The following is a 25887-nucleotide window of genomic DNA, read 5'->3' on the forward strand; positions in this document are numbered from 1 at the left end:
GAAAGACATGGTCTACTTTCCCTTGTCCAGCCCTCTGGCTCTCAGGTCCCGACCCCTCCACCAAGGCCTGAGCCCTGGACCCAGTTTGCCCTAGCAGACAAAACAGACTCTATGACTCCACCTAGTGTTCAGGATTCAGACAGCTTCAGCCTGGACCAAGCAGAGGCCCATTGAGAGTCCTATTCTGCCCTGGACAGGCACCATCTGCTATCAGTTCAGCTCTCAGATGGGGACTGGGAAAATTCTTTAAACCCCTGTGACCCTCAATTTGCTCCTCTGAAAAATGGGGCAGTGCTGAGATTATCTTTACACACATCTTGTAAGGATTAGGTAGGGTAATCCATGAACTGTATTCGACACAATGCCTAGCACCCAGGAAAACACTCACATGGATGGATCTCTTCATTAAGTGTCATTTTGGAGGTCATCTTAGACTCACACATGGTTGTGATGAAGGATACAGAGACATCCGAGTGCCCTTGATCCAATTCTGCGAAAGGTGGCATTCTCAGCAACTGGCATACACCATCTCAGAACCACAATGCAGCCAAGGCAAGGACAGCCCTGTGGCCACCAATGTCCCTCAGGTGGCCACAGGCTGGGGGTGGGGTTAGTGTGACCTGGCTGAGGGGCAGGCCACCTTCTACAACACAGAGGCTGGAGCCTGTATGTTTGAAACTGCTGCCTCCAATGTCTGAACAGATAATCTGCACTTTCCTTCCTGAGAGCTCAATAAACCTGTTTCAGGGCTTCCAGGGAAATGCAAATTTCCATGTTTGCATAACAATGTTGCTGATTTTGCACCACAGCCACTTCCAAATCACTTGAGGAGCACCAGCATAGACCTTAGTTCCATAAATGGGTTTCTGAGCACAGACAGAAGTTAGAAAGGTCTGTATCCTGCCTGGAGATCTCCAGTGGCCCCGTGGGCATGGAGGACAAATCCTAAGGCTTAGACTGTGAGACTACACCATGTCCCTCTCACCAGCCCATCTCCAGGGCTTCCCATCCACCACCTGCTGTTTCTCTATTTATCTGTCCTGCTGAGCTTTTCCCTCAATTGGGCATGTTTCCCAGCTGATTTCAGATGGCAGGCTCCTTGTCAATGTTCCCTGTCCACCTGCTTGTCCTCTCCCCCTTTCTTCCTAGCACTCACTGATGCTTGGCATTCTGGCTTGATTTGGCCCCTTGCTGATCTTATGTCTTCCCTACCTGGGATGGAAGACAGACAAGTTGAGATCTTGTGTCTTTCCTTCATTCCTTGGAACATGGACTGGGATAAAGGAGGTGTTCTTGGAATACTTGATAATGGATGGACAGTTACAAGGAGAGGGGGTGACTTTCTGAATGCTCCCTAGATAAATGCATGAGACTTTGTTTTTTCTTAATATTTCCTTTGGTTTATGGAAAATCTAATGTAGACACCAATCATTTCCTCTTCAACAAGGGACAATTCACAGTTGTGATTATGCAGTGTGGTCCTTCATTGAAGGCTTTGCTACCAAATGCCTTGAATAGCTTAATTTTACAATTCTTGATTCTTTTTTCTTGATTTCTTTGCTCCAGTTCAAAGAAAGAACTGCTTGGTTGCCTAATGATAAGGCTGTCTTGGGAAGACTGTTAACCAAGCATCATTTGTAGGTAAGACTTGAAGTTCAAATGTTACTGAATGAGCAGATGTGAGTCCTGTGCTTGGGTACTGTTGCCCACACAAAAATCTGATCATATCTCATGGATCCTTGCTCTGGGTCATCTCAAAATCAGTTTCAAAATTTGCAAATACTGCTTGTTCTGTGAATAAAACATCTGCAAAATCCCATCTGTTACAATTTCCAGTGCCACTTAGAGACAGTCACCCCTGTTGAGAAGAAACGACTCCGCTAGGTTTCTACTCCCAGTCTGCTTAGCTGGCATTCAGTAGTGCTTGGACACATGGTATTGAGTTTATGCTTTGCTCTGGGGTTCTCAGATTAACCCGTCCAGTGTCCACTGTATTACCTCTTCATTAGGTGACACCTGTGCCATGAGGCTGTAATGGGGATTAAGTAAAGTCAGTGAAACTATAGCAGTGCAGTTATTGAGCAGCACATTGCAAATTGGATAGGAAAGGGAAGGAGTCCAGGTTTATAGGCACTTGTCCATTCCCATGGCATAAGCAATCTTTCCATTTGTGATACCAGTCTCCAAATACTGAACATGAAATTGGGCTGTGAGCTGGCTCCCAATGTAGTGATCTCGAAGGTAAAGGGGACACATTTGCTTCTTAGTGTTGCCGATAAAAACATAAAACAGGTCCCATATGATGCACAGCTGGCTACACAGAACCACATACCAAGAGTCACCCACGTGTCAAGGTCTCACATGGGATTAGAGGGGTGTGTGTGTGCACAGGGACAATGGACTTGTGTGCAGAGGACAACTGGCGTGTATACACAGGGTGATGCACAGGAATATGCATAGGACTATACACAGGACAACGGCTGTACATTCACAGGATGATGGATATAGACTTCTAGCGCAACGGTTACACAGCCATTGCTGTATTCACAGGATGTGACTACATATAGGGCAATGGGGGTGCAGGTTCAGGACAAGCATATACAGAGGACATGTCCCCATAAGACAAGGAGTTTGTGCGCCCAGGACCAAGGGTGTTAGCAGTAGAGCTCAGGTCATGACAGGTTTGCACTTGTACTGTTTCCCACTAAGAGTCAGAAGAGAGATTCCAGTCCAGCCCTGGGGTTCAAAAAGCACAGTAAGAACGCATAGATCTAAACAAGAGACAGCAGCACTTTCCCAGCTAACACCAATGGCACAGGGTAAGTGTTGAACTTGGCTTATGGACACGCCACAGAGAATATGGTAGGAGCTCACTGAGGAAAGACCCTCATGGGCAGCTACCACACCAGACTCCAGGGGACAGGAGCCAAGGCCACCCTGCAACATGGCTAGCAAGGCTGTGGGTGTGGCTGAGATTGCCAAGAGACAGGAAAAAAGGGAAGGCATTTAGGGGAAGGCTCAGTTTAAGATTAGGAGCTCATGAGGGCTTTTGGAGAAATGCATCTCAACAGGTGGAAAAGGAACTCAGTGAGTGAAGGCCACAGGTGCTGGGAGAAGGCCGGTTCCTTGGCAGGAGTGATGACCCTGGACCTTACTTTCGAGCTGTGAGCCCTGTACAGTAGTGTTGTGTGTGCCTGCTCGTAGTTCAGGGCTCTCTGAGAGGAGTCCAGAGCCAGACCAGAGCCTTCCCAAAGGAAAGGCTCGGGGTTATCTGTTTCCCTGCCCCACTCCAGCTGTGTGCTCTCTGTGCCTAGGGCATGCAGGTGCACGCATGTGCTCCCCCTTCCTCATCCCCTCTCTGTCCCCTCCCTGTTCCTCTGGTTCTCTGACCCTGCTGATGGGTCATTGTGGTGGGGGACAGGGAGCAGCTTGAGCGGAATGACTGCAGTGCCTCTTGCCCTGTTCAGAAGCAAGACTGTGACCCCTCTAGCACCCCGCTGTCTGCAGGGGCCTCTGAGGCAGCAAGCCTCATGCTCATCCTGGCACTCCCATCTGTCTTCTCCACCTCTTCCTCCTCTTCCTTCCTTCACCGGCTGCCTGACTGGTGTCCCTGGGACTTGAGCGATGGAGCTTGTGGGGACAGAGCAGAACAAAAGACCCTAACATGCTGGCGACATTTAGAGAATAGTAGCTCTTTTAAAAAATAAAATAAAATTAAACAAAACAAAACAAAAATATCTTGTCCTTTGGAAGCGTGTCTTATCTGCTGAGGGTCTCCGGCTGACCCTTGGGGCCAGCGGAGGGAGGTGCTGAGGCTCGTCTCACTGCTGTGTTTGACGCTTACATGTTGCTCTGCCTGCCCACCGAGAGGACTGAGAATTGTGGGCAGCAACAGCCCATTTCTGTGCCTCTGATTATGTTTAAAATAAAACCCACAGTTAGAAATGACACCAGCACTTCTGATTCTCTCCCTGTACCCCAGGCTTCATGGGAAATTCACAGCTTACTCAGAAGAAAACAATTAGGCAAATATTTAAAGATGATTTAAGGAGGGAGTAGATATCACTCTGAATCACCCACGTATTTAACACACATTCCCTTGCCAGATACTGCATCGATTTGGGCAGCCTAAGTTTAGTCCTTGGGGGCTGGCTGTCCAGCAGAATGGAGGAGAGCCAGGGGGGAGGATACAGCATTGGACTGAGCACATAAACAGACATACATAGCCCGTGGGTCTGTGTCCTACCTGCCAGTCCAGCATAGAGCTCTCTTCTAGGCTTCAGCTGAGTCACATCCAGGGTAGAACACATATTAACTCCTCAGTCCCCCCCACACTGCACCCCAGGACCCTCCACGGGGCTTAAATTCAATGACTGGATGGAGCCCCATCTCTTCTTTGCTCAAAAATTAAGTCTGTGAACAGGTCCTCTCCTGTCTGGGTTGCCATGAGTAAAATGAACCTTGACTATAAGATTCACTGCATCTTAGGCCAAGTGCCTGACTCAGACATTCAGACATTCAGACGTTCCCAAGTCCATGATCACCAGTGTAAGCAGTGACTCCAACAATGGCCCGCCAACAATGAGATCCTGCCATCTTAGACCCAACACCATCTTAACCCCTAGGTCTCACCTAAGTAAACTGTGCTCTCCAGCAATCTCCTGTATTTCATCACACCATACCAGACGACCCTACTCACCAATCTCCTGTGGCACGTGATGTCCTTTTTGGCTCTCACTTAAGGCATGCTGCTCAGGGGACTTGGCAAAGCTTGCCTTTGGAAAGGCCAGCAGCAGCAGCTTCCTGTTTTATCAGTGATTCCTAAGCTCAGGCAACTGGAGAAGGTTTCTTGACTGCAACTGGAGAAGGATGGAATTCTAGCAAACTATGACCACACAAAAGCCTACTCTACAACCTTGATGGGCACATGACGTTTAACCTTCTATCTGCAGTGCTGGCATCACTTAGGGCACACGTTCAAGTTTCAGTTGCTCCACTTCTGATCCAACTCCCTGCTAATGTGCCTGGGAAGGTGAGTGGAAGATGGCCCACATTCTTGTGGCTCCTAGACACATTGGGACATCCAGATGAAGGTCCTGGCTTTGATCTGGCCTAGCCTTAGCCCCAGCTGTTGCACCCTTTAGGGGAGACAGTGGGCTCATGGAAGATCTCTCTTTCTCTGTATATCATTTTCCTCTTTAACTGTCCTTGCCTCTCTAACTCTGCCTTACAAATAAAATTAAACAAACCTTTAAAAAGCTAATTCTAACTAGACACAAAAACTTCCTGGTGATACAAGAAGCAAGAACGAGTTCAGGGTTCTAGGTTCTGATACAATGAAAATAAGTTAATCATATCCCAAAGCCCAAGGTCTCTCATATAGAGAAACCATCATAATTTTACATTTCAAGGGAAAAAAGAAGGATTATTTCATTTACAGGTGAGCCCTGATGACAGGCCCAGAGAGAACACCTGTGTAACTCTCAGTGCAATTGGACTTCTTCAGTTTACACGACAGGAAGGGCCAGCTCGGGTTCCCTACTTTGCTCTCCAGCACCTCTGGCCCAGGTCTGAGATGTTATTTAAATTAACCGTGATCTGTGAAAGCGGACGAGGAATGGAGTCAGTAATTGGTTCATTTTAAAGCTGTCCTTTTCTGCTTTGGATTTTTTTCCAGCTTTGACCTGAGCCTGAACTAGAAGGATGCTGCTTTTCTCATCTCAACTTCCTCTTGTAGCTGTTTCCTAAAAGGCTAAAACTGAGTGTTCCTTTGTGAGGTTGGGCGGGGGGCACCCTGGTCAGGTAGGCCTGGAGAGCCAGAGTTCAGAGACAAACGGATCAGCTCAGGTTGGGACACCCGGAGTTAGATGATGAAACTCCTCTCGTTTCTCTTCTGGCATCACATTGAGGAAAAAGCTCAGAAAAGTGGGGCATGAGCCTGCCGTCCCCAGGGACATCTGCTAGTGGGCAATAGAGGCTAGGGCCTGTGTCACCTTGAGTACTTGGTAAGAGGGCTCACTGCCTAGGCTGGGCAAACGCATATGGACTGTGCTGGATGCCTGTCACCTATCAGCCCGAGTGTGCCTGAGACCAGCCGCCATCCCTGAGTCCCTCATGCCATATCACCACCTGCTTCTGCGAGCCTTGAGTTGGTCCTGGGTCACTCCAAGGGCTGAGGACTCTCGGGCAGCCGGCGTCCGGTTTCCCTTGCTGGCCTCTCTCAACTGCTGCACTTTCAGCATGACGTCCGAGTCATGCTGACTCCCTGAGTCTTGCTAGCCAATCACCAGAAGGAAAAGGGGTACCAGGAGCCTGACACACATGGCACCTGGCAACACTTGACACAAACTGGTGTTGTGGAAGCCATTCCTGCAGCAGTACTACCCCTCAGCACAAATTACAGACAGAGCACAGCCAGACTTCAAGGAACACTCAGTAAGTTTTGACTGGGATGACTGTTAACTCCAGCATTCTCCCTACTAGCATTTCCATCTAATTCTGGGGAATTACATATTTAAGCAATGTTTCTTGGTCACACCCTTGAGTATATGCCAGGAGCTACGTTCACTGATCTGTACACAGTAACCCTTCACTGCACACTTGGTGAATGAGTGATGGGCTCTTTATTTACTAAGTGCTGTGCCAACACTGCGAAGCCCATTTAAAGCATGCAGGGTCAGCCTTCTTGGAGCTCACAAACCTAAAACAAACACTATCTGAAAAGACAGAGCTACAGACCAAAATGTGCACAGGATGCCTGGCAACAGGAGACAACAGACACACAAAGCAGCAGCCGCCAGAACATGCCAGTTCCTTACACACTGTGCCTGACACATGTCCACGTCCCTCATTCTGGGGCCAGAAGTGAGGACACATTTGAGAACTCTCCATTTTTGGAGAGTTTATTGACATAGTCCTGCGGAAGCAAGCCTTCCCTACATCACCAATCACACGTACAGGTAATGAGCAGCATATTTTTCCTGGTGGTGTCACTCTTTAGAAAAAAAATTTGCAACTCAAAAGTGACAAGTGCCTTATCCAATAGTTTGTGAATCGTGCAGGTCTCTGCTTACTAGAACCAAAGTCCTGTGTACTAAGGACCATGAGACTATGACTGCAGCCTCCTGTTTACGGAGACTTTGCCTACAGCTCTAGCCTAAATACTAACCTACAGTAGTCCACATTTATCCACAGACTGGCTTCCCATGTAGAAAATAGAAAATTCTAGAAATAAACAACTACTGTATGTAAATTGGCCACCACTCTATATAGCAAGATGATATCTGCTCCGCCTTACTCTGGCCTAACCTAGAACATGAGTGATATCCGATGTCTGCATGCTGCAATCCCACAGGTGGACCGGAAACATGCTCACACCAGGAGCCCCCAGGGACATGCCAGTCACATGAAGATGGCTACGGCCAAAGGAACAAACAATTATTGGGGAGGATATGGGGACATACTTCTGGTGAGAATGTAAAATGGTGCAGCCATTATAGAAAACAGCAATGTAAGCTCCCAAAGTCAAAAAAAGATGACCACATGATCCAGAAATTCAACTTGTGTTTTCCGCCCAAAGGCTTTTAAAGTAGGATCCCACACATGTGTGTCGTCAGCAAAGAGGCGGAAGCAACTCAAATATCTGCTGACAGAGAACTGGATACATTGCTTCATTAGCCCTAATCTGAAACTCCAAAATCTGAAACGCTCCCAAATCCCTTTTTCTTTGAGCAGAGACAAAAATGCCACAAGTGGGCCTGGCGTCGTGGCCTAGCGGCTAAAGTCCTCGCCTTGAAAGCCCCGGGATCCCACATGGGCGCCGGTTCTAATCCCGGCAGCTCCACTTCCCATCCAGCTCCCTGCTTGTGGCCTGGGAAAGCAGTCGAGGACGGCCCAAAGCTTTGGGACACTGCACCCGTGTGGGAGACCTGGAAGAGGTTCCAGGTTTCCGGCTTCGGATCGGTGCGCACTGGCCGTTGCGGCTCACTTGGGGAGTGAATCATCGGATGGAAGATCTTCCTCTCTGTCTCTCCTCCTCTCTGTATATCTGACTTTGTAATAAAATAAATAAATCTTTTAAAAAAAATGCCACAAGTGGGAAGTTTCTGGACCCCATGTGACAAGTCACAGTCAAAACGTGGATGCACTAAGAACACTTCTAGAGTTACCTTCAGTCCATGCATATAGGGTGTAGGTGAAACACAAATGGATTTCATGTTTAGCAATGGGTTCCTGACCCGAGGTAGAGCACAACACAAATGCAAATGTCCCAAAGTCTGAAAAAAAAATCTGAAATCAAAAAGCATTTCAGATAGGGTATATTCAATGTGATGCAATCTTGGAAACAGGAAATTCTATTATATGCCACCCTATGGAGGGATCTTACGGTCATTATACATATGAAATGAGCCAGTAACAAAAGAATAAACCCTGTATGAGTCAACCTATGTGCCATAGTTGATGCAGTAAAGAGAAGCATAAATAAATAAGAGCTGCTGTTGTGACATAATGGGCAAAGATGCCACCTGTGATGCTGGCACCCTATATGGATCTTATTTGCATTCCAGCTACTCCACTTCTGAGCCAGCTCCCTCTGATGGACTGGGAAAAGCAAGAAGAAGATGGCCCGATGTAGGAAGCCTTTATAAAGCCCCTGGCTCCTGGATTCTGCCTAGCCCAGTTCTGGCTGTCGCAGCCGTCCACAGGTAAACCATTGCATGGGAGATTAAGCTTTCTTTTTCTGTCTCTGTAACTCTTTCAAAAGATAAACCAAAAATCTTAAAAAAAAAAAAAAGAGGGGGGAGGATGACTATAAGGTAGTGAGGAAGGAGGGAGAATTTGTGGTTAATGATTAAGGAATTTCAGTGATCAGATGAAAAAGTTCTAGAAATCTGTTGGACACCAGTGGGGATGCTCTTAACACGACTGAACCGTGCATTTCAAAATGGTTAAGATATGAATTTAATGTTGTGTGATCTTTGACAATAAAGAAAAGTTTAAAGATTTTAAGCCTCAGCAGTCTCGACCACTCTTTCCTACCACACTCTTGTCTTTCTTCGGGATATAGCTCAAGCCCTGCTCATCACCTCCACCCCGTCACTGGCACGGTCACCAGCAGTCATGCAAGCGCTGCTCTCTTCCATCTGTCTTCCCGCACTGCCATGCAGTGTAGCTCCTGCCAGCACAGGTGCGACAGACTCATCACTCATCCAGTGACAGAGGAGTCCTATACCATCTTGACCCTACTCAAGACCCGCTGTGTCTCCTGATTTGATTAGAAGCCAACACCCATGTGGGGGCCTCCAGGTCCTCCTGTCTCCTGCCTTTGTCAGACCTGCCCAGCTCGCTCTGGTCCCAGGGCATTTGTTGCTGCTGTCGATCCAAGCCTGGGGGTGGGGGGGCGAGTGGAGGGCTCCTGGCAACGCAGGACAGCTAAAAAGGGCTGTCTCGGGATCCTCCACAGCAGTGCCTAGAGCAGCAGTCCCCCTGCCTCCAACCTCCTGCACCCTCTGCTCTCATGCTGCTCCCTCTCCGCGGCTCAGATTTCCTCCTTCCTTGGATCTGTTTCAAAGCCTTCACTTCCTCTGGAGAGGCCGGACTGACCCGCATGAATAAAAGAAGCTGTCACTGAATCTGCTCTCCAGATCCTCCAGGCTCTGCTCCACACTGATGCCACCTGCCTACTTTTCATCATCAGTTCCCAGAAAGCAGGAGCTCTGGGTCTCTGTTTCTCAAGAACTCCATCAGCACTTGATAGGGAGTACGAGGAAGTTGAATGAATGCGTGAGTGAATGAATGAACAAGCAGGGAAAGTGGGAAAAGTGAGCACACTTCCATGATAATGCATCTCAGCCCCAGGATAGCCTGGGAGTGATGCCACGCCTGTCTGTCCTGTGGGCAGGCCAGGAGCCCCTGGACTCTTCTGCGGGAGAGGCTTTCCATTCTATATTGCTGTGGAGAACCAGGGTGATATGCTCATCTTGGTGGGTGGCAAAGTAAGACCCTCCTGGCGTCCACAGCGTTAGAGGTAATCATGTGAATCTTGCCAGGACAAACAACTCTTCGGGAGGATTAAACATCATGAGTTGCTTTCAGGACACCGTCTGCATTTAGAAAGGGTTTTGTCCTTCTCCTTACAGGGCCCAGGAGGTAAATCACTAGCTTCATTTCCACTTCCCTTTCATCTCTTTAATTTCCAACTTGAGGAGTTGAGACCCCTGCTCTCTCTCCACAGCAGTAACTTATAACTGAACTGCTGCTGATCTCTTGCATTAATGGACTCTCCCTTCCTTTCTCCTAAGAATGACATGGGTAGGACTGTTCAAGACAGGTGTGACACACAGGGGCTGTTTTTGGTCCCTGAAGTGAAGCATTTGCCCCTAGACCAGGACTGAAAATTTCTGAAGATTTCCTTGAGTTACTGAGATGAATGATAGTTTGTGTAGGTCGTATCTCCACAGCTGACTGTTTCAAGTCAAAACTCAGCTCTGAGCCCAGAGTTGAGGGGAGTAAAGTGCGTATGTTCACACACAAAAAAACAAATGAAAAACCAGACAACCCGACAATCTCATCTTGATAGATGCCTAGGCTAGGCTATGACCAGGAGGATGTTACACAGAACAAAACACAAGCACCCAAAGGTGATGCTCAGAACCCCAAAATTAGCAGAAAGGCTGGTAGGGTCCAATTACTGGCTGAAAGGCACGACTCAGCTAAGCCTGCAAGTGGCTGACATATGGAGGAGACCATGGTTTCCTCTGTTAGGGCAGCCCAGGACTCACCTAATATCAACCTAGACAGGAAAAAGAGACCACTGTGGAGGCAGAAACCGGCTCACACAACTACATCTGCTCCCAGGACAGGCCCTGCAAGAAATGCCATCTCAACAGAACTGAGAGCAGATCACGCCTGGTAGACCAGTTCACGGGAGACCCGAGACTGACTGCTCGTTGTCCAGGTAGAGAGCAGTGTGCTGAACAGGATACCCAGGCGGAAGGGGCACAGCTCAAGGGCAAGAGCATGGGTGTCCACACTGGGACACCTGCACGCAAATTCTTCTGCCTTCTTGTGATATGAACAGAGTGACAGCACCTCTCTGAGCTCTATGTCTTAAAACCACTGCTGCATAAAGCAAACTATAAACAGTTAAGGACACAAGTAATGTCCACTTAGGACTTACTAGTTGCCCAGTTCTGTACAGTTTACAAGGTGATACACTCAATTCATCTTGACAACAGCTGCAGGAAGTAGATCTTCTTACTTCTTCCTTCTCACAAAGGAGAAAGTAAAAGCTCCAGATTCAGTGATTTACTGAAATTACATAGCTGGTTAGAGGTGAAGTGAGTGAGACAATATGAGCTTGTATGATGTTATGGTTTTTCACCCACAAGTTCTATACTTGTGCTTTCCAATACAACGGCCACCAGCCAGGAGCAGTTGTTCAAATAAACACCAAAGGTAAAAAACAAGCCAGTCCCACCCATGCAGTAGCCTCAGTGTGGTCACCACACTGGACTATACTAGAAGTTGGCTACCACATTGGATAATGTACATACAGAACATTCTTACAACTATGGAAAGTTCTATTGGATAGCAGCGGTCATCCAGCAGTGGGTAAGATACGTATCCCGCTCCGCGTTCTGCAAGGACAGGACCCACCACTCTCACAGTCATTTGCTGCTGTGCCTTGGGAGCAGAGCTGTAAATGGCTGTCTGTTACCAGAGCCACAAGCATCAGCGTGGTATGGGTGCTCCATCAGCTTGCTGATGCTGCTGCTGATGGGGGCAAAGGCTGCTCCTCTGCCTTCTCTCGCTGGCTTCTCATTTGTACTGAGCTCCTGGGACCACGGCTGCGAGCCATTTTCACACCATACAAGTTGCCCATGCCACCATGAGGAATGCAGCAGGGTGTACCTATTGGGTTTGCCTTGTCCCATAAGCCTAAAAGTTTTCCTCCCCTGTCACTCCGGCCTCTCTTACGTTTTTTTGATTGCCCACAAGTTTTAAATTGAGGTGACAGTGACATAATACTGACACTTGCGGTGGTATTTAGTGTATCACGGCACTAGGTCACCACCAGCTCTCTCTGGAGTCACCCCATTCCCAGCAGTGTGCCAAGGAAAAGCCTCCGACCTGACAAGCAGTAATTTCCCACTCCCTCCCTCTATTCCCCGACACTCATCTTCCTGTGTGTTTAGGGGTTTAATTACTGTAGACGTTTCACGGAAATGGAGATGTATGATATATGCAAACATAAGCATCTGATTCTTTCATGCAGCATAATCCTGTAAGATGTGACCAGGCTATAACATGTATTCTGCCTTTTCTGTGGCTTCATAATAGTCCAGCCTAGAGATGGATCACAATTTATTTTAAAGAACACGTGCCATTGTAGGTTCCTCTGAAACAACAGGAAGTGTGTGTGTGTGTGTGTGTGTGTGTGTGTGTGTGACTCCGACCACACTTGGTGGAGAAAGTTCCAAAACCTGCTAAACAGCTGGCCACTCTGCACCTCGGGAAGGCACATGGCCTGGGCGCCCGTCAGACACTTTGGGAAGGCACGTGGCACGGGTACCCACCAGGCACGTCCATGCTGCTGATTTTTCCTTGTTCCATTAACTGTATTTTCCCTCTTAAGAACATTATCCAAAATGTGATTTCTATGATCGTTAACAGATCATATAAGATAATAGCTTTGGGATTTTTATAAGTTAAAAGGTTTGACTTTTTAAAAGCATAAAATAGGTTGGCTTTGACAGGTTTCTTGACTGCAGATCTTCAAAGTGTCTGCACTATTTCAAATGTTCACTGGAAATTTTACAGATGCCATTACGATTTTGAGCATTTTTCACATGTTCCCAAGGGCCACATGACATGTGCGTGTGTCTATATTTGTGTGTCTCTCTGTGTTTCTGTGTGTGTGTGTGTCTGTAGGTCTGTCTGTCTCCATGTCTGTATGTGCCTCTCTGTATCTGTGTGTGTGTGTGTGTGTCTGTAGGTCTGTCTGTCTCCATGTCTGTATGTGCCTCTCTGTATCTGTGTGTGTGTGTGTCTGTAGGTCTGTCTGTCTCCGTGTCTGTATGTGCCTCTCTGTATCTGTGTGTGTGTGTGTGTGTGTGTCTGTAGGTCTGTCTGTCTCCATGTCTGTATGTGCCTCTCTGTATCTGTATCTGTATCTGTGTGTGTGTGTGTGTCTGTATGTGCCTCTCTGTGTGTGTGTGTGTGTGTGCCTCTGTGTGTGTGTGTGTGCCTCTGTGTGTGTGTGTGTGTGCCTCTGTGTGTGTGTGTGTGTGTGTCTGTAGGTCTGTCTCCATGTCTGTATGTGCCTCTCTGTATCTGTGTGTGTGTGTGTAGGTCTGTCTGTCTCCGTGTCTGTATGTGCCTCTCTGTATCTGTGTGTGTGTGTCTGTAGGTCTGTCTGTCTCCGTGTCTGTGTGTATCTGTGTGTGCGTGTGTGTGTGTGTGTGTGTGTGTGTGTATTAGGGGGCCTTTCTTGGGGCTTACGTTTTTCAGGAAGTTTGGAAAAGCAGTTCTTCATTAATATCTGAATCCTTTTCAGGGGGAGGAAGAATGTCCACATATTTCAGAGATTGCGACATGTCTACAAGGCTTAAAATAGCAACATTTCGGAATGCAAATTAAGTCTCTTCGATGTAAGTTATCTCTGAATTAATCATACAAGCTGTAGAGAGTGACGTGAATTTGAATGGCAGTTGAAGGCTAACAACCCATAACTTGTGATACCCATCTGAAAAGATGTTAATCCCTTAGCACTGTGTGGTACACAAGCTGAAGATCTTGAAGGCATTGAGTCATTAAAAAAAGGAAAAAGTGTGTTCGAGAAATGCTTATTCAAGAACATAACCTAAGCGTATGTATTACCACTGAAACTATAAGCTGCTTCTGTATGCCACAGAGTTGGAAACTGTGTTTTCAAATAATATCTACATAATTTTCAATAAAAATAAAAAACTTGTAGTAAATTATCTAGATTTTAAGGTATCAAAGACAAATGGCCTTTGCTGGAATTAGTTTTCCCTTAGCAAGAAGGAAATGGAATTTTTCTTTTGCAATGAGAAAAAATGAAAAGGTAACCATGCAAATAAATAAATAAAATAACCCTTGGTGGGGCTTTCCAGAATCATCTATTATCAGAGAAATCCCAGAATGTGGAGTCAAGGGCCTGGGCTGGACACAGGCACAGTGCAGCCCAGCTAGGCTGAGTTGGTGTGTGACAACGTGACTCTGCAGGACACGTGCACATGCCAGGGCTCCCACAGGGCTCCCACAGCTCACAATCTACCAGGTGGATTTTATAACTCCATTTCACAACCAGGTTCCCCAGCAGTAACTCTATGGGCACCGTGGGCTGCCTTGGGCCTTGTGGGATATTAGAGGCCTTGTTGGCCTTGACCCACGACATGTGAGAATCAAACGCATCTCTAGACTTGCCAGCTGTTTCCGCTAGGCTAATGTCATTTCAGGTTGAGAACTTACGGTTTATGGAGAGCAAGCCAAGCCTGTGTGTGATGTGGGCTAAAGCCAGAGCATGACCCCCAGCTGCAGAGTGCAGGCAGTGGGCCCTTGCGGGTTCTTTACTATGAACTGTTTCCGGAGCTTCCTCGGGTCCATGTGTGGGGTGGAGGCACACATGATAGAGATCCAGGGAGCCCATGGTTCTCTCCCAGTTGTCTGACAGCCGGATGAGGTTAACCTGGTGTCTCCAGCATCTGATGCAGTAGGCTGTCATCTGATAGGGCTGTTCCCCCACCCTGCCCCTGTCTGCTTCCACAGCAGCCTTTGCCCAGCTCCACTCGCAGGAGCAAGGAAGCAGCCCCCAGACTTACTGGGTGGGTACAGGCAAGTCCTTTGTGATGAGCGTGTAGTTTCTCCAAGAATTGTTTCAGAAAAGGTGAATTTTTTTCTTAAAGGAGTATGTTACGCAAACACTTGCACCTCTAGAAGAAGCGGAAAAAAAATGTATGGAACTGATCTTTTGGTACCTAAGCTCTCAGTGTGGGGAAAGATAAGCTTTCTTCATAATAAAGATCTTAAAACAGATAGCAATCAAACGAATCAACAGCTAACAGTCCAGCCAACTGGGTATAATAAATAATTTTGAGGCAGTTGACAAACCCCTGTAGAAGAAAGAACAGAGAGGCTGGACATTTAAAAGAGAATATTTACTTGGCGTGGAGACAGAACTAGACTAAATTGAAAGGACTGGGGACATAAAACACCCTACCCCTCCACCATGGCGATAAATAAAGAACAGTGTCCTGGTTTTCTTTACCTTGAAGGGAACCTGAAAGCTGAACTCCTGGGGAGGGAACGTCTTATCTTTTGTCTCTTCCCCCAGAGCCCAGCTGGGAGTGAGTTCTCAACAAATGGATGCATTTTTTGAATTAATTTCTATTTCATGGCAATTTGAATATCATGGTTGACTCACTCAAACAAATCTTATCTTTGGGAAATGTAAATTGGATGTGATCCCTTTGCAAAAAGCCTTCTGAGGCTGAGGGACCTTTTTTAAACTAAAAGCAAAGTTCTTGCCCTGCGAGACCTGGCATGACCTGACTGCTCCCCAACCCCCCGGCCCCCACACTCCTCTTTCCTCTTTAATATTTTCACAAGGAACTTGGTTTAGCCCCATCCACCTCTGAGGTCTTCCCAGGTGAGCATGGGGCTTACCGGACACTTGTCACTCTGATTTCAGAGACTCAAAGGCAGGATTCTTCCCTCCCTTCGTCCCCCTGCAGAGCAGCTAAGGCTGTCTACACCACCCTCACAAACCTGTACCAAGAGTGCCATTCCCCAGGCTAGAGCTCATCTACACTGACACAGCACCACCAGAGAGCAAGTTTACCCTGACTCTGCACCCCCAGGGCTATAAATTCTACCCTAGCTCCTTAGCACAAACCTTGACCAAGCCCTTTCCCCCAGGTCCTTGGCTGCAGGCAATTCAGTAGGGTGCCCCAGCTTCCAACACTTTCTCACAGTGCTGCCCTGTCCCCCTCCCCTTATGCCTGAGCACTAGATTTGACCTAATGACCTCTAGAAGATTGCCCCTGTCCCCCGTCTCCTGCATTCCATGTCACCAAATGTGTCCCCAGACTGTGAGCTTTGAAAGGACAGAGATGGACTTGAACTTTGTTGTCCCAGCTCAGCCAGCCTTCTTGTCTACCCAGAGCTAGCAAGGTTATAAGTGAAAGAGCCATGGACCACTTTGGGGCCCTGGGTGTGGTCAGCCCCATGCTGGGTCCCACAGAGCAGATGTAGATGCTGCTAGTGTCTGGGAATTGTCCTGCACAAGGGAGAATGGTGAGCAGCATCCCCAACACATCTTCAGACACTGTCAATCTGAGGGAGAGTGCCCTCCTTCTGCAGCAGGTACCTGAGAACTGAGGACAGCACCCTATCCTCAGGAGACTTCCCAGCATATGTTACCACCTTCTGGACCTTGCAGTGTCTCCTTCCACGCCCTGGATCTTGAACCTGCTTTGTGTGAATCCAGACTCTTTGATGGCTGCTTTTATTGAGAGTTCGGCCAAGGTTGGATTTGATGGTGTTCTGCTGTGGCTGGGTCAGATCTACTGCGGCACTGACCCCAGCCTAAGCGTTACGCTGGTCCAAGCTGCCCTGGTCTGTGAGCCAGAGCTGCTCCTGTCCCTACTGGCCACCCACATTCCCTCCTCTTCTTGGTACTGGAAGAGAAGGTCAGTTGTAAGAACATCACTGCTGCGTGTTCCTTACCCCATTTCAAATCCCTGCTGCTGTTCAACACCAGCAGTGGGCTGGCCATGGGGAGATGGGTGACCCCGAGGTCAGTGGCCTGCCCAGGGGCACACAATCCCCATTGTGGCACTACTCCCCAGAGGTTTTCCAGGAGGCCTCAGGCTGGCTTCAGAAGAGCCCGCTGGTCAGTGTGTGCAGCCCCAGGTGATGCCCCACCATAGGGGTGGATGGGTGGGGAGTGGTAAGTTCCTCCATGGGGTGGAGGGAAGGGGCAGGGATGATCTCCCACCTCCCCCAGCATCTACACCCTGTGATTTCCACTCCATTTCCTATAAATTGGTTGAATTATCTTCCAGCCCTCATCTTCAGTCTTGCTGAATCACTCACAAAAAAATAATAACACTAATAATCACTATGACCATTTGGTGGCCTCTCAGCCCTGGGCTCCAAACTTGCTTTCTGAAGTGAGAAGAGGACAATTGTTCCTCTTTCCTCTTGTGCTCCTCTCTTGCTGTGCTTGTGCCTACCACACTGCCCCTCCTTCCCCTGATGGTTAGTACCAAGTCAGAAACAAGTGCAGGCACTGAGGTGACTGGTGTGGGGAGCTGCTGTGGGTGCCTTGTCTGGGCTTGCAAGACCTGCTGCCAGGGGTGCTGTCCCCCATGCTATTATCAAGCGATCATTCAGCATTTCTGATAGATTCAAGTTCAACAGCAGCTGGCCAATTATTTAACTGGTCCTATTTGTCAATTCCCTGGGTCAGGCCAAATGGCCTTACAGGTTCCTCCAGGTTGAGGTGTAGAAGCACTTCGGGCCCTCGGCCTGAATGATCCCCACAGCAGGTATGATGAGGCATCTCCATGGCAGACAAGCAAGGCTAGAGCACAAACTTGGCCACTGTCCTCATTTTACAAACACACATTAGGACCTGACTGTGTGCCAGGACCTTGGTGTGGGGGTGGAGGAGAGAATAAACCCAGGCACTCCAGGTTTGCTCATCTCTCAAGATTCAAGTTAGTGCCTCTCTGAGGAGTCTGCCTCAGCTAATAAACGCACGGGAAATTCGTTTTTGCAGTGGGGAGTGAGAGAGCAGCTTTGCTTAGTGGACCAAATAAACCATCAGGCAGGAGCGACTGGGTGGTCTAATCCAGGTGCGTGCGGCCTTGGCGATGTGGTTTCTAACCCCTTCATGCCTCAGTTTCACCAGCTGCACCTGGCAGATAAGGGCAGATTGCAAAATGAAGCGGCTGCAAGTATGAAGTGGAAAGCTGGGAAGGCACTTGGAGGCGCTGGGGTAGGAAGGAGCTCCACAGCCAGACCCTGAGCTGCATTTTCATGCAGCAGTCTGCACACATGCCTTCATTTCCTGGTAGTCCTGTGTTTTAAATGTTCAGGTCAAAAGAGACACCAGAAAGTGGCCAACTTCAGATGCCTGCTCAGTGTCCAGCCATCTGCTGAGTGGGAGTGACAGGATTCCCCCTACCAAGCTGTTGTAAACTCCTGTATTCCCTCCTGGGATGTTCACAGCAAGCCCTGTGGCTCCGCAGGGGTAAACTAGGATCTGAGAGAAATATAAATCCAGGGGCTCCCATGCTGGGTTTCACTGTGGAAACTTCTGGAGAGTCACACACACACACACACACACACACACACACACACACACACACAAACTCACTCCTAGGGACTCTGGTTAAGTTGGGCAGCTTGGCATGGGAGAGTATGCTTGTGGGTGAGGAGGAGGTCTAGGTGATTCCATGTACAGTCAAGTTTGAGAGCCATAAATGTCTTTCTCGAAGTCAAACATTTGCCAAGGCATGAAAACTGGCTCAGCTCCCTCCCACCACATCCAGGCCAGCATCCTCCTGAACTCTCTTGGTGACACCCTCATTCCTGGCCTACAGGCACTCAGACACGTGACCTTCAGCAGCCATTGAGTCTGGGCAGCTTGGAACACAGGAGCCCTGGGATGAACTCGCTCAGTTGGCAGGACCCATTAATGGAACATGAACCAGGCTGTCCGTCTAGGGCAGTGTGGGCGGTAGGTGGGAGGCTTGCAAATGGCCTCTTGGAGCCCTTGGAGAAATCAGCATACTCAAGGCACAAACAGATGCCCCTGGCAGGCCTGGAATGAAATCGGTCCATGGGGCACCCTCGTCAAGGCGAGTTAATGGATCAAGTCAGCAGCAGTGACTCAGGAGCCTGGGTATTTCGAGCTGGGCTTGTCAAACTGCAGCAAGTGTGGGAATCACCAGGAGAACTATGAAAACCTGGACAATGGACCTGTGCCCACAGCCTCTGACCCAGTAGGCATGGCATGGGCCTGGAAATATGCATTTCTACAGCTTCTCAGGTTATTCTATTGGACTGTGGGTCACAATTTGAGAACTGCCAAATTGGATGATTCCTTCCTGCAGTGTCAGACCAATACATGAACCACTACCTGTCTGCCCAGCATGCTACTTTCACCTCTATTTTACCTACAGGCAGCTTAAAGTGTCAAACATTTAAAGGACAGGATGAATCCTCACTCTTGGACAGCCACTAAGTTCCTGGGCTGACCCTATGTGCATGAAGCCTACTTTCTAACTGCAACACCATTTGTAGAAAATCCTGGAGTCTTACTCCCTTCCTAGAGGCAACAAATCAGAGGCCGAGGATTCCATCACTTGCCAAGGTTGGCACAATAGCAGGTCAATCCATGAGGGTGCTGTCAGTCAACCTTTCCCAAACAGAAAAGGGCAATTTCATAGTACCCATCTAGGGGCAAAATCCTCATCCCAACCTCAGCAGGTCTTCCTCCAAGGCTGAGGCTTCTCACCAAAGCTCCTCTTGCTCAGGGCTCTTCTCAATCACATATGATGAGAGAAGCTGGGGGTTGGGTGGTATGAAGCCGCATTCTCCCAAGTGAGCTGATATGGGAGCTTGAAATCCAGGAGGGCTCATGCCCAGCATTCATTAATTCCAAAGAAACCCTTATAGCCCTACATTTACTTTACAGGTGGGAAGGACATAATTTCTGATCAGGCAGGTTATTCTGCCTGGTCAGAGGTCAGAAGGCTAGACAGTCTGGAGTCAACAAGCACAGTTGGTTCATGGTCAAAACACCGGGTGTGGCCCTGTGCTCTATAATACATAGCTGTATTGGGGTGTCATCAGCCCTTCCCAACATAGTCTGCTTATATCCTACTATATTCTACCATTATCCTGGCAGGGAAGGTCCATCCCAGAGGCCACCCGCAGGGCACAGGACACTCAAGAGGATGGGCAACATGAGCCTTCCTCACAACTGTGTACCTGCCACAGAGAGCTGCACTACCTGCGGACAAGCTCTTGGCCCAACAAAACTGAGCCAATGGAGTGACTGATACTGCAGACAACAACATGCTAGCTTGCGGTCTGCCTTGCTAGCTGATCCTCCTTCCTGTAATGGTGAGAATGGAAGCCAAGGACTGCTCTGCCCCAGCTCTTCTGAATTTGGAGCCCTGTGAGCGATGTGGGCACTTCCTGTAGACTCGGCAGGAAATGTGACCCAAGCTGCAGCTGTGCTGTGCAGATCCGAGGGGCAGCAGGAGCATGTGGTCCTCCAGGACAGCCAAAGCATCTCTGTCCACTTCTGAGCATTGTGGGTGCCAAGTGGCAGAAAGAGGCAGGGGCTCTGGTGGTTCATCTCAACAGTGGTTCTAATGTTTCAGGGGCAAGTATTTTAACCACACTCCCATCGCACAACTGGCAAAGACTGGGTGGAGATTGCTACTGGCATCTTGGAGGCAGAGGCCAGGGATACTGTTAAACATCATGCAATGATCATGTTCAAAAATGTACCAAAAATCCCAACTAAGAAAGTTGGCCGGGGGGATCTGACTAGAGAGGCTGAAGTGATTTATGGAGCGTGTCTCTATCATTAAGGGCTGGGGGAGCATTCCAAGTGCAAATCTTATTAAAGGTAGTGCAGACCCATCAAGGTGATGTATGCAGCACCCATGCATAACATGGACATTATTATAATCAGGGTAATCACCTAAATAATCCTCTAATCTGAATCAATCTACATCTCCCAATTGGTTTATGATCACTAACATTATGATACTCCTATTTGCATGTGACAGTCACATTTTTCAACTTAATATATTTTTTGCCAAATTGTCTTGGAAACCACAGATAGGACAGAGTTGGGGCAGAGCCACACAAATGGAAGGAAACAAATGAAAGTTACGAGCAATGATGCCTTCTGACTGCCAGGTGTGTGCTAATTTTCAGGCAACACTCTTAACTGCAAAGCCAAAGCCTGGCCAAGAAATTGGCTTGAAGCAGGGCAAGGACCCAAAGCAGAAAATGTTAGCAAATATTCCCCAAGAGCTGGTGGGATCCCAACCACACTCAGGGGCTGGGAGTGCAGGTGGTTCTGCATGTCTGTGCTATAACTAAGTGCGATGACATCTCAGGTTCATCATTACGGAGTTAGCTGAGATCATCATTGAAGTATTCAGCACCAAGCCACGGCATATTGTAAACACTCCAGAAAGGTTGGCATCAACAATGGTAATACATATTAGGAGCCATTTAGATCCCAACTAATCCAAGAACCAATGTAAGATTAAAAAAAAACTTTTAAAAAATGTGTTTGTGTATTCCAGGGGCCTAAGGCATTCTTGGATGCTTAATGCTTAATGCTTGCTCTCCTCCCATCAATTCCTGTATCACCTGTGTATCTTCCAGCAAGTCATGCAGTCTAGTGACATGCTATAAGGCCTACTGATGCCACCTGTCCACTACCAGGGTCCTGCTTCCTGTTTTGCCTCACACATCCTGTAGAGCCCAACTTAAACCCTCCATCTGACCCCACCACCTGCTTAAAAGACTCCATCTCCCACTCCACTCATATGCTTCCATATTGACAAATTTGCAGCGGGCCGATTATGTTCACAGTGTGAGGGAATCATTACCACCTGCTAATATTTTTATAGAATTTCATAAACTTGGCCATTCATGAATCATTTACAGTACTTTATTCCAATGAAGAGTTCACAAATCACTCAAATGCTGGCAAAATGCATGATAATGAGTAATATTTCAGAAGGCTTTGCATTAATATGTCAGCTTCCAATACTGAGAGAGCTAAATTATTTTTCCAGGTCCTACTTTGGGTCAGAAGCATGGGAAACCTTTTTGGAAGCTGGGGCAGGGAGCAGCACCAAGGTAACAGAGGGTCAGGAACAAAATGGCATTTAAGAAGCAACAGATCACCCAGCTGTCAAACCGCCTTCCCAGCACCAATCAGCAGAGCTCCCAGCAGAGCAGCTGAGGAATCTGTGGATCCGATACTGGGGTCTAGGTGCACAGACAGCAAGCAGAAGTGTTTGAAGGCCTGAAAATGTGGTGCTTTGCAGCTGCAGAGAAGCGATACGGATCCTAAAGCCACAAGAAGGCCTTGACAGAGTCATTTAACAGTTATTTGCTTATCTGCCAAACGGTGTTAACACCTACTTACTTAGTCCCTTGTGTGAAATGGATTAAATAAGAGAATGGCTATGGATGTTTAGCACAGTATCTACCATGCAATGTTCAATCAACAGTGGCTGCAATGACAATCCTCACTCCAGGACCCAAAGATGAACGAATCCCAGATTATTTCTTATCAAACAAATCCCAGAGGCTTAGATCAAAATATTTTCCTGTCGGATTTGGCAAATGTTAACACAATAGTGTGCATGTGCACTCGAGTAGCATTTGACTTCTAAAGAAGCAACAAGGCTGGAGCAATTGCAGTGCCAATGCCTCCCCCACCTGCTGCTCTCTGCTTCTCAGCCTTGCAAGGATGGAAATTAAACTTGGGCTCTGGGGACTAGATTCTGCTCTTTGAAGAAGCAGGCATGCTACCAACTATGTTGGCTCTAACTGTGCTACTGAGCCAGAAGATGATTTCTAACAGGCACCTGACACAGGGAAGACTTGCACCAGGCCTGTGCCTGAAGCCAACCAATACTGAGGGACCTGGTTCTCATTCCAGCTGAAAGTGGGAGATCCAGTGGGTTTCACTTCTTCTCTGTTCCATTCCCCCTTCCCCTATAGGCATTCAAACAGGAGAGGAGTCTTCGAAAAGTTCATAGAAAAATACACAGTGAAAAAACTACTATGCATGGGCTCCAAATTTGTTTTTGCCTCAAAATAACTACATATTTAAACTCGATTTCTTGTGAACTTTTAGAGATGTGCAAATTGAACTGATCAACTGACCACTATATTATGAAATAGATTATGAAATGATAATAAAAATCCCTGATTATTCGAGGAAAGCTAATGTCAGAAATGGGCAGGCTGGGCTACACTCAGTGCCCTTGGGGTGTTCCATCACTGTCCATTGCCTCTGACATCATTACTGTCTCACTCACGTGGTAAGATTGTACGAGTGCTTACCACGCTCTTGGCACTGTTCAAAGACTTGACGTGGATTAACCTCTCGGGTCCTCATGGAATTCTATGGATCACTGGGACTGCCACCACTGCCACTTCCTAGATTAGGAAGTTGAGACAGTCAACCAAGTTCATGAGAACTATGGCTCAGTTCAACCAGCTTGGCTGCACAGAGAATCCATGTTATCACTACTACAATATAGCTGAAAAGAAGCCATTAGCGGCTTCCACACCAAGCTCTAGTTGACCATCTGGTCAGCACTACCCCATGATTCCCTCTTTTGCAGTTCTGATGAGTGGCAACACTGTTCCAACCTCATAAATGAGAATCACAAGACCAGAGAGGGCCAACGGCTTGTCCAAGCTCACACAGCCATGGAGGCAGCCATGCTAAGGCTTGCATGGCAGTTTTCTGTCCCACTGAGATGAAAACAGATTTTCTTAAAGAAAAATTCCATGGGGGTTTTTGTTGGACCATAGTGCCTCAGTGAACACGAGCAGAGGCAGCCATGTCCAGCAGACACTGTATCTGCTCCAGAGCCAGCCTGCCTGACCAGGCTTTTCCCACCCTTTAGCCACGCCTCCTGGGTCCCCAAGCCCCACACAATCACCAGCCACAGCTCTGTGACCATCTGGGGGTAAACAGAGCCACACGTATTGGAAATCATCCTTCAGGAGCCCCAGCCTAGCTTTTTGGGCAATGTGCACCGGGTGACCACTGGTCATCTCTCATCAGCTGGGATGGGAGGCAGTCGTGAGAGTTCTCTGTCCTGTTGCTCTCACTGTCCCCAGGCCTCTTTGACCTCAGCGGGCTTTCTCACTGCACCTGGAGGTCAAGGTCCAGAGGCAGGCCTTGGTTATTGTGGCCTGGAGTCTTTATGTGAACGTGGAAGGTCTCCGCTGCAGGTGTACAATTTCTTTGGAACTTCTGGGACCCACGCATGCCACACAGATCCAGCTCTCCACAGGCGCATCCCGACGCTGCGGGGTCACCCCCAACCCTCCAGAGGACAGCTCTCACCTTTCCCGACTCACGTTGCACTCCCAGCCAAGGAGTTCTCTACTTCCCTCAATGTAGGATAGTCCTACCTCAGGGAACAGGAACCCTCCCCCCAAGATTCCTGTCCTTGGTTCTTTATCTTGAGCCTCTTTCATCGCCCCCACGGAGTTCCTGAGCAAGATCCATCCAGAAATCTCTGATACCTCAGACAATGCCATGATTTCAAACATCACAACAAAAGGGTAGACAATGTCAACCTCCTCAGGATGAGAACTAAGAACCTGATGTTAGAACTTGAATACAAAATTCAAAAGCATTCAGGAAAAAAACCAAGAGGAGCTCAAGATTCGGTGTTCACCTGCTGAGTGCCGGGCACTGTGCCAAGCATATGCCCAAGGTAGTTTTGCCTCTTCCTATCCTGAGGCGTTTTGTGGGTAACGGTCACCACACCAGGGAGGTAAGCGGGCTGCCCCAGGTCACGCAGCTCAGGACGCAGCTGTGCTGAGATGTGCATGGCAGTTTTGTCGTGGGCTCTCAGGCCCCATGCTACCACATGGCATTCATGGCAGCCCAAGTTTCTCGTGTCTGACGCCTCAGGGGCATGCCCCTCGCAGGCTTGCAAAGAGCATAGGCCATACATGCACAGCCTGGTACTGGGACCCAGGTCACCTCTGCTTACCTTCTAGTCCAGACAGAACTGGATACTTCTGAAGGTACCAATGTACAGTTTCTCCAATGACCAGATCCCATGGGAAGAAGCGGAAGCTATGAGGCACAGCCACTAGTGCTCACAGTCATGCCTCTGATGAGGCCTCAGACAGAGCATTTGGGCACGAAGCTCATCCTCCCAGGCCCTGCACCTGCTGCTGTCCTGTGGCCACCTCACCTCTGTGCAGCACCATGGACCTCTGGTGTCTGTTCCCTCCCTTATCCTCCCTGGAAACTCATAGCAAACTCGCTGGGTGGGTAAGACAACCAAAGACAACCGAGAACACTCAAGTGTGACCAGCAACACCATCTTTTCTTCTCTGATGCTTCTTAGGATCTGCCCATCACGCTGCACACAAATACCTGGCGCAACAATGAGCAAGGTGTGTGTGTGTTCTGCTTCCATTCACTGTATCCAGTCTTTCCCTCTAACTGCTTTGCAAAATGTGCCATAATGGAACCACTGGCACATGGCTGAACTCTTAGTGATTATGTCACTTTAAGGAGCAGGTCCAACCATGGCATCACTAAACAAAACTTCAGAAAATTCCTCCCCATTTGCTCTGGATCAATAGGCTTTCCTCCACCACCTCCTTGGGGGCCAGTCCCTGGAGAGGCAAGCCCACCAGCAGCCCCTGGCCCTCTATGAGATGCCCCAGGACCTGCTTCCTTGGTCTCCAGCATCAAAACATGATTCAAGCCTGGGGGAACACCTGTGTGCCTTCCTCCCCATTACCCTGCTGGTGACCACGCAGCCTGGCTGTGAGGGGCCTGGAGCCCCCAAGCTCAGAGGGAAGCCAGAGTGGACTCGCGACGGGCACTCACTTGGTAAGTAGCGATGGCTTCTCTGTCCAAGGTCCGTGTCACGGAGACGCTACCCGTGTTCTCATTGATTCTGAAAATCCCTTTAGGCTCCTGATCCACTCCCTTTCCAGTGAGCCGGAACTTGGACCCTTCTGGTCTGTCACTGTCGACCACCTGGTGAGAGAAGCATTTAAGAGTTAACAAACATTTAAGAGTGCCTGGAAAAACAA

The 25887-nt window shown here is 48.3% G+C and overlaps 1 protein-coding gene across 1 annotated transcript in view; it reads right to left on the minus strand.

The window, feature by feature from the left end:
• Nucleotides 1-25887, minus strand: part of CDH13 (cadherin 13) — an 853721-nt gene that overhangs the window by 350091 nt on the left and 477743 nt on the right. Inside the window, exon 6 of the mRNA XM_058674822.1 lies at nt 25679-25831. Coding sequence (XP_058530805.1) covers nt 25679-25831 — 153 coding nt within the window. The remainder of the gene's footprint in view (nt 1-25678; nt 25832-25887) is intronic.

The sequence above is a fragment of the Ochotona princeps genome, chromosome 16, assembly GCF_030435755.1.
Source record: "Ochotona princeps isolate mOchPri1 chromosome 16, mOchPri1.hap1, whole genome shotgun sequence".
Classification (NCBI taxonomy): Eukaryota; Metazoa; Chordata; class Mammalia; order Lagomorpha; family Ochotonidae; genus Ochotona; species Ochotona princeps.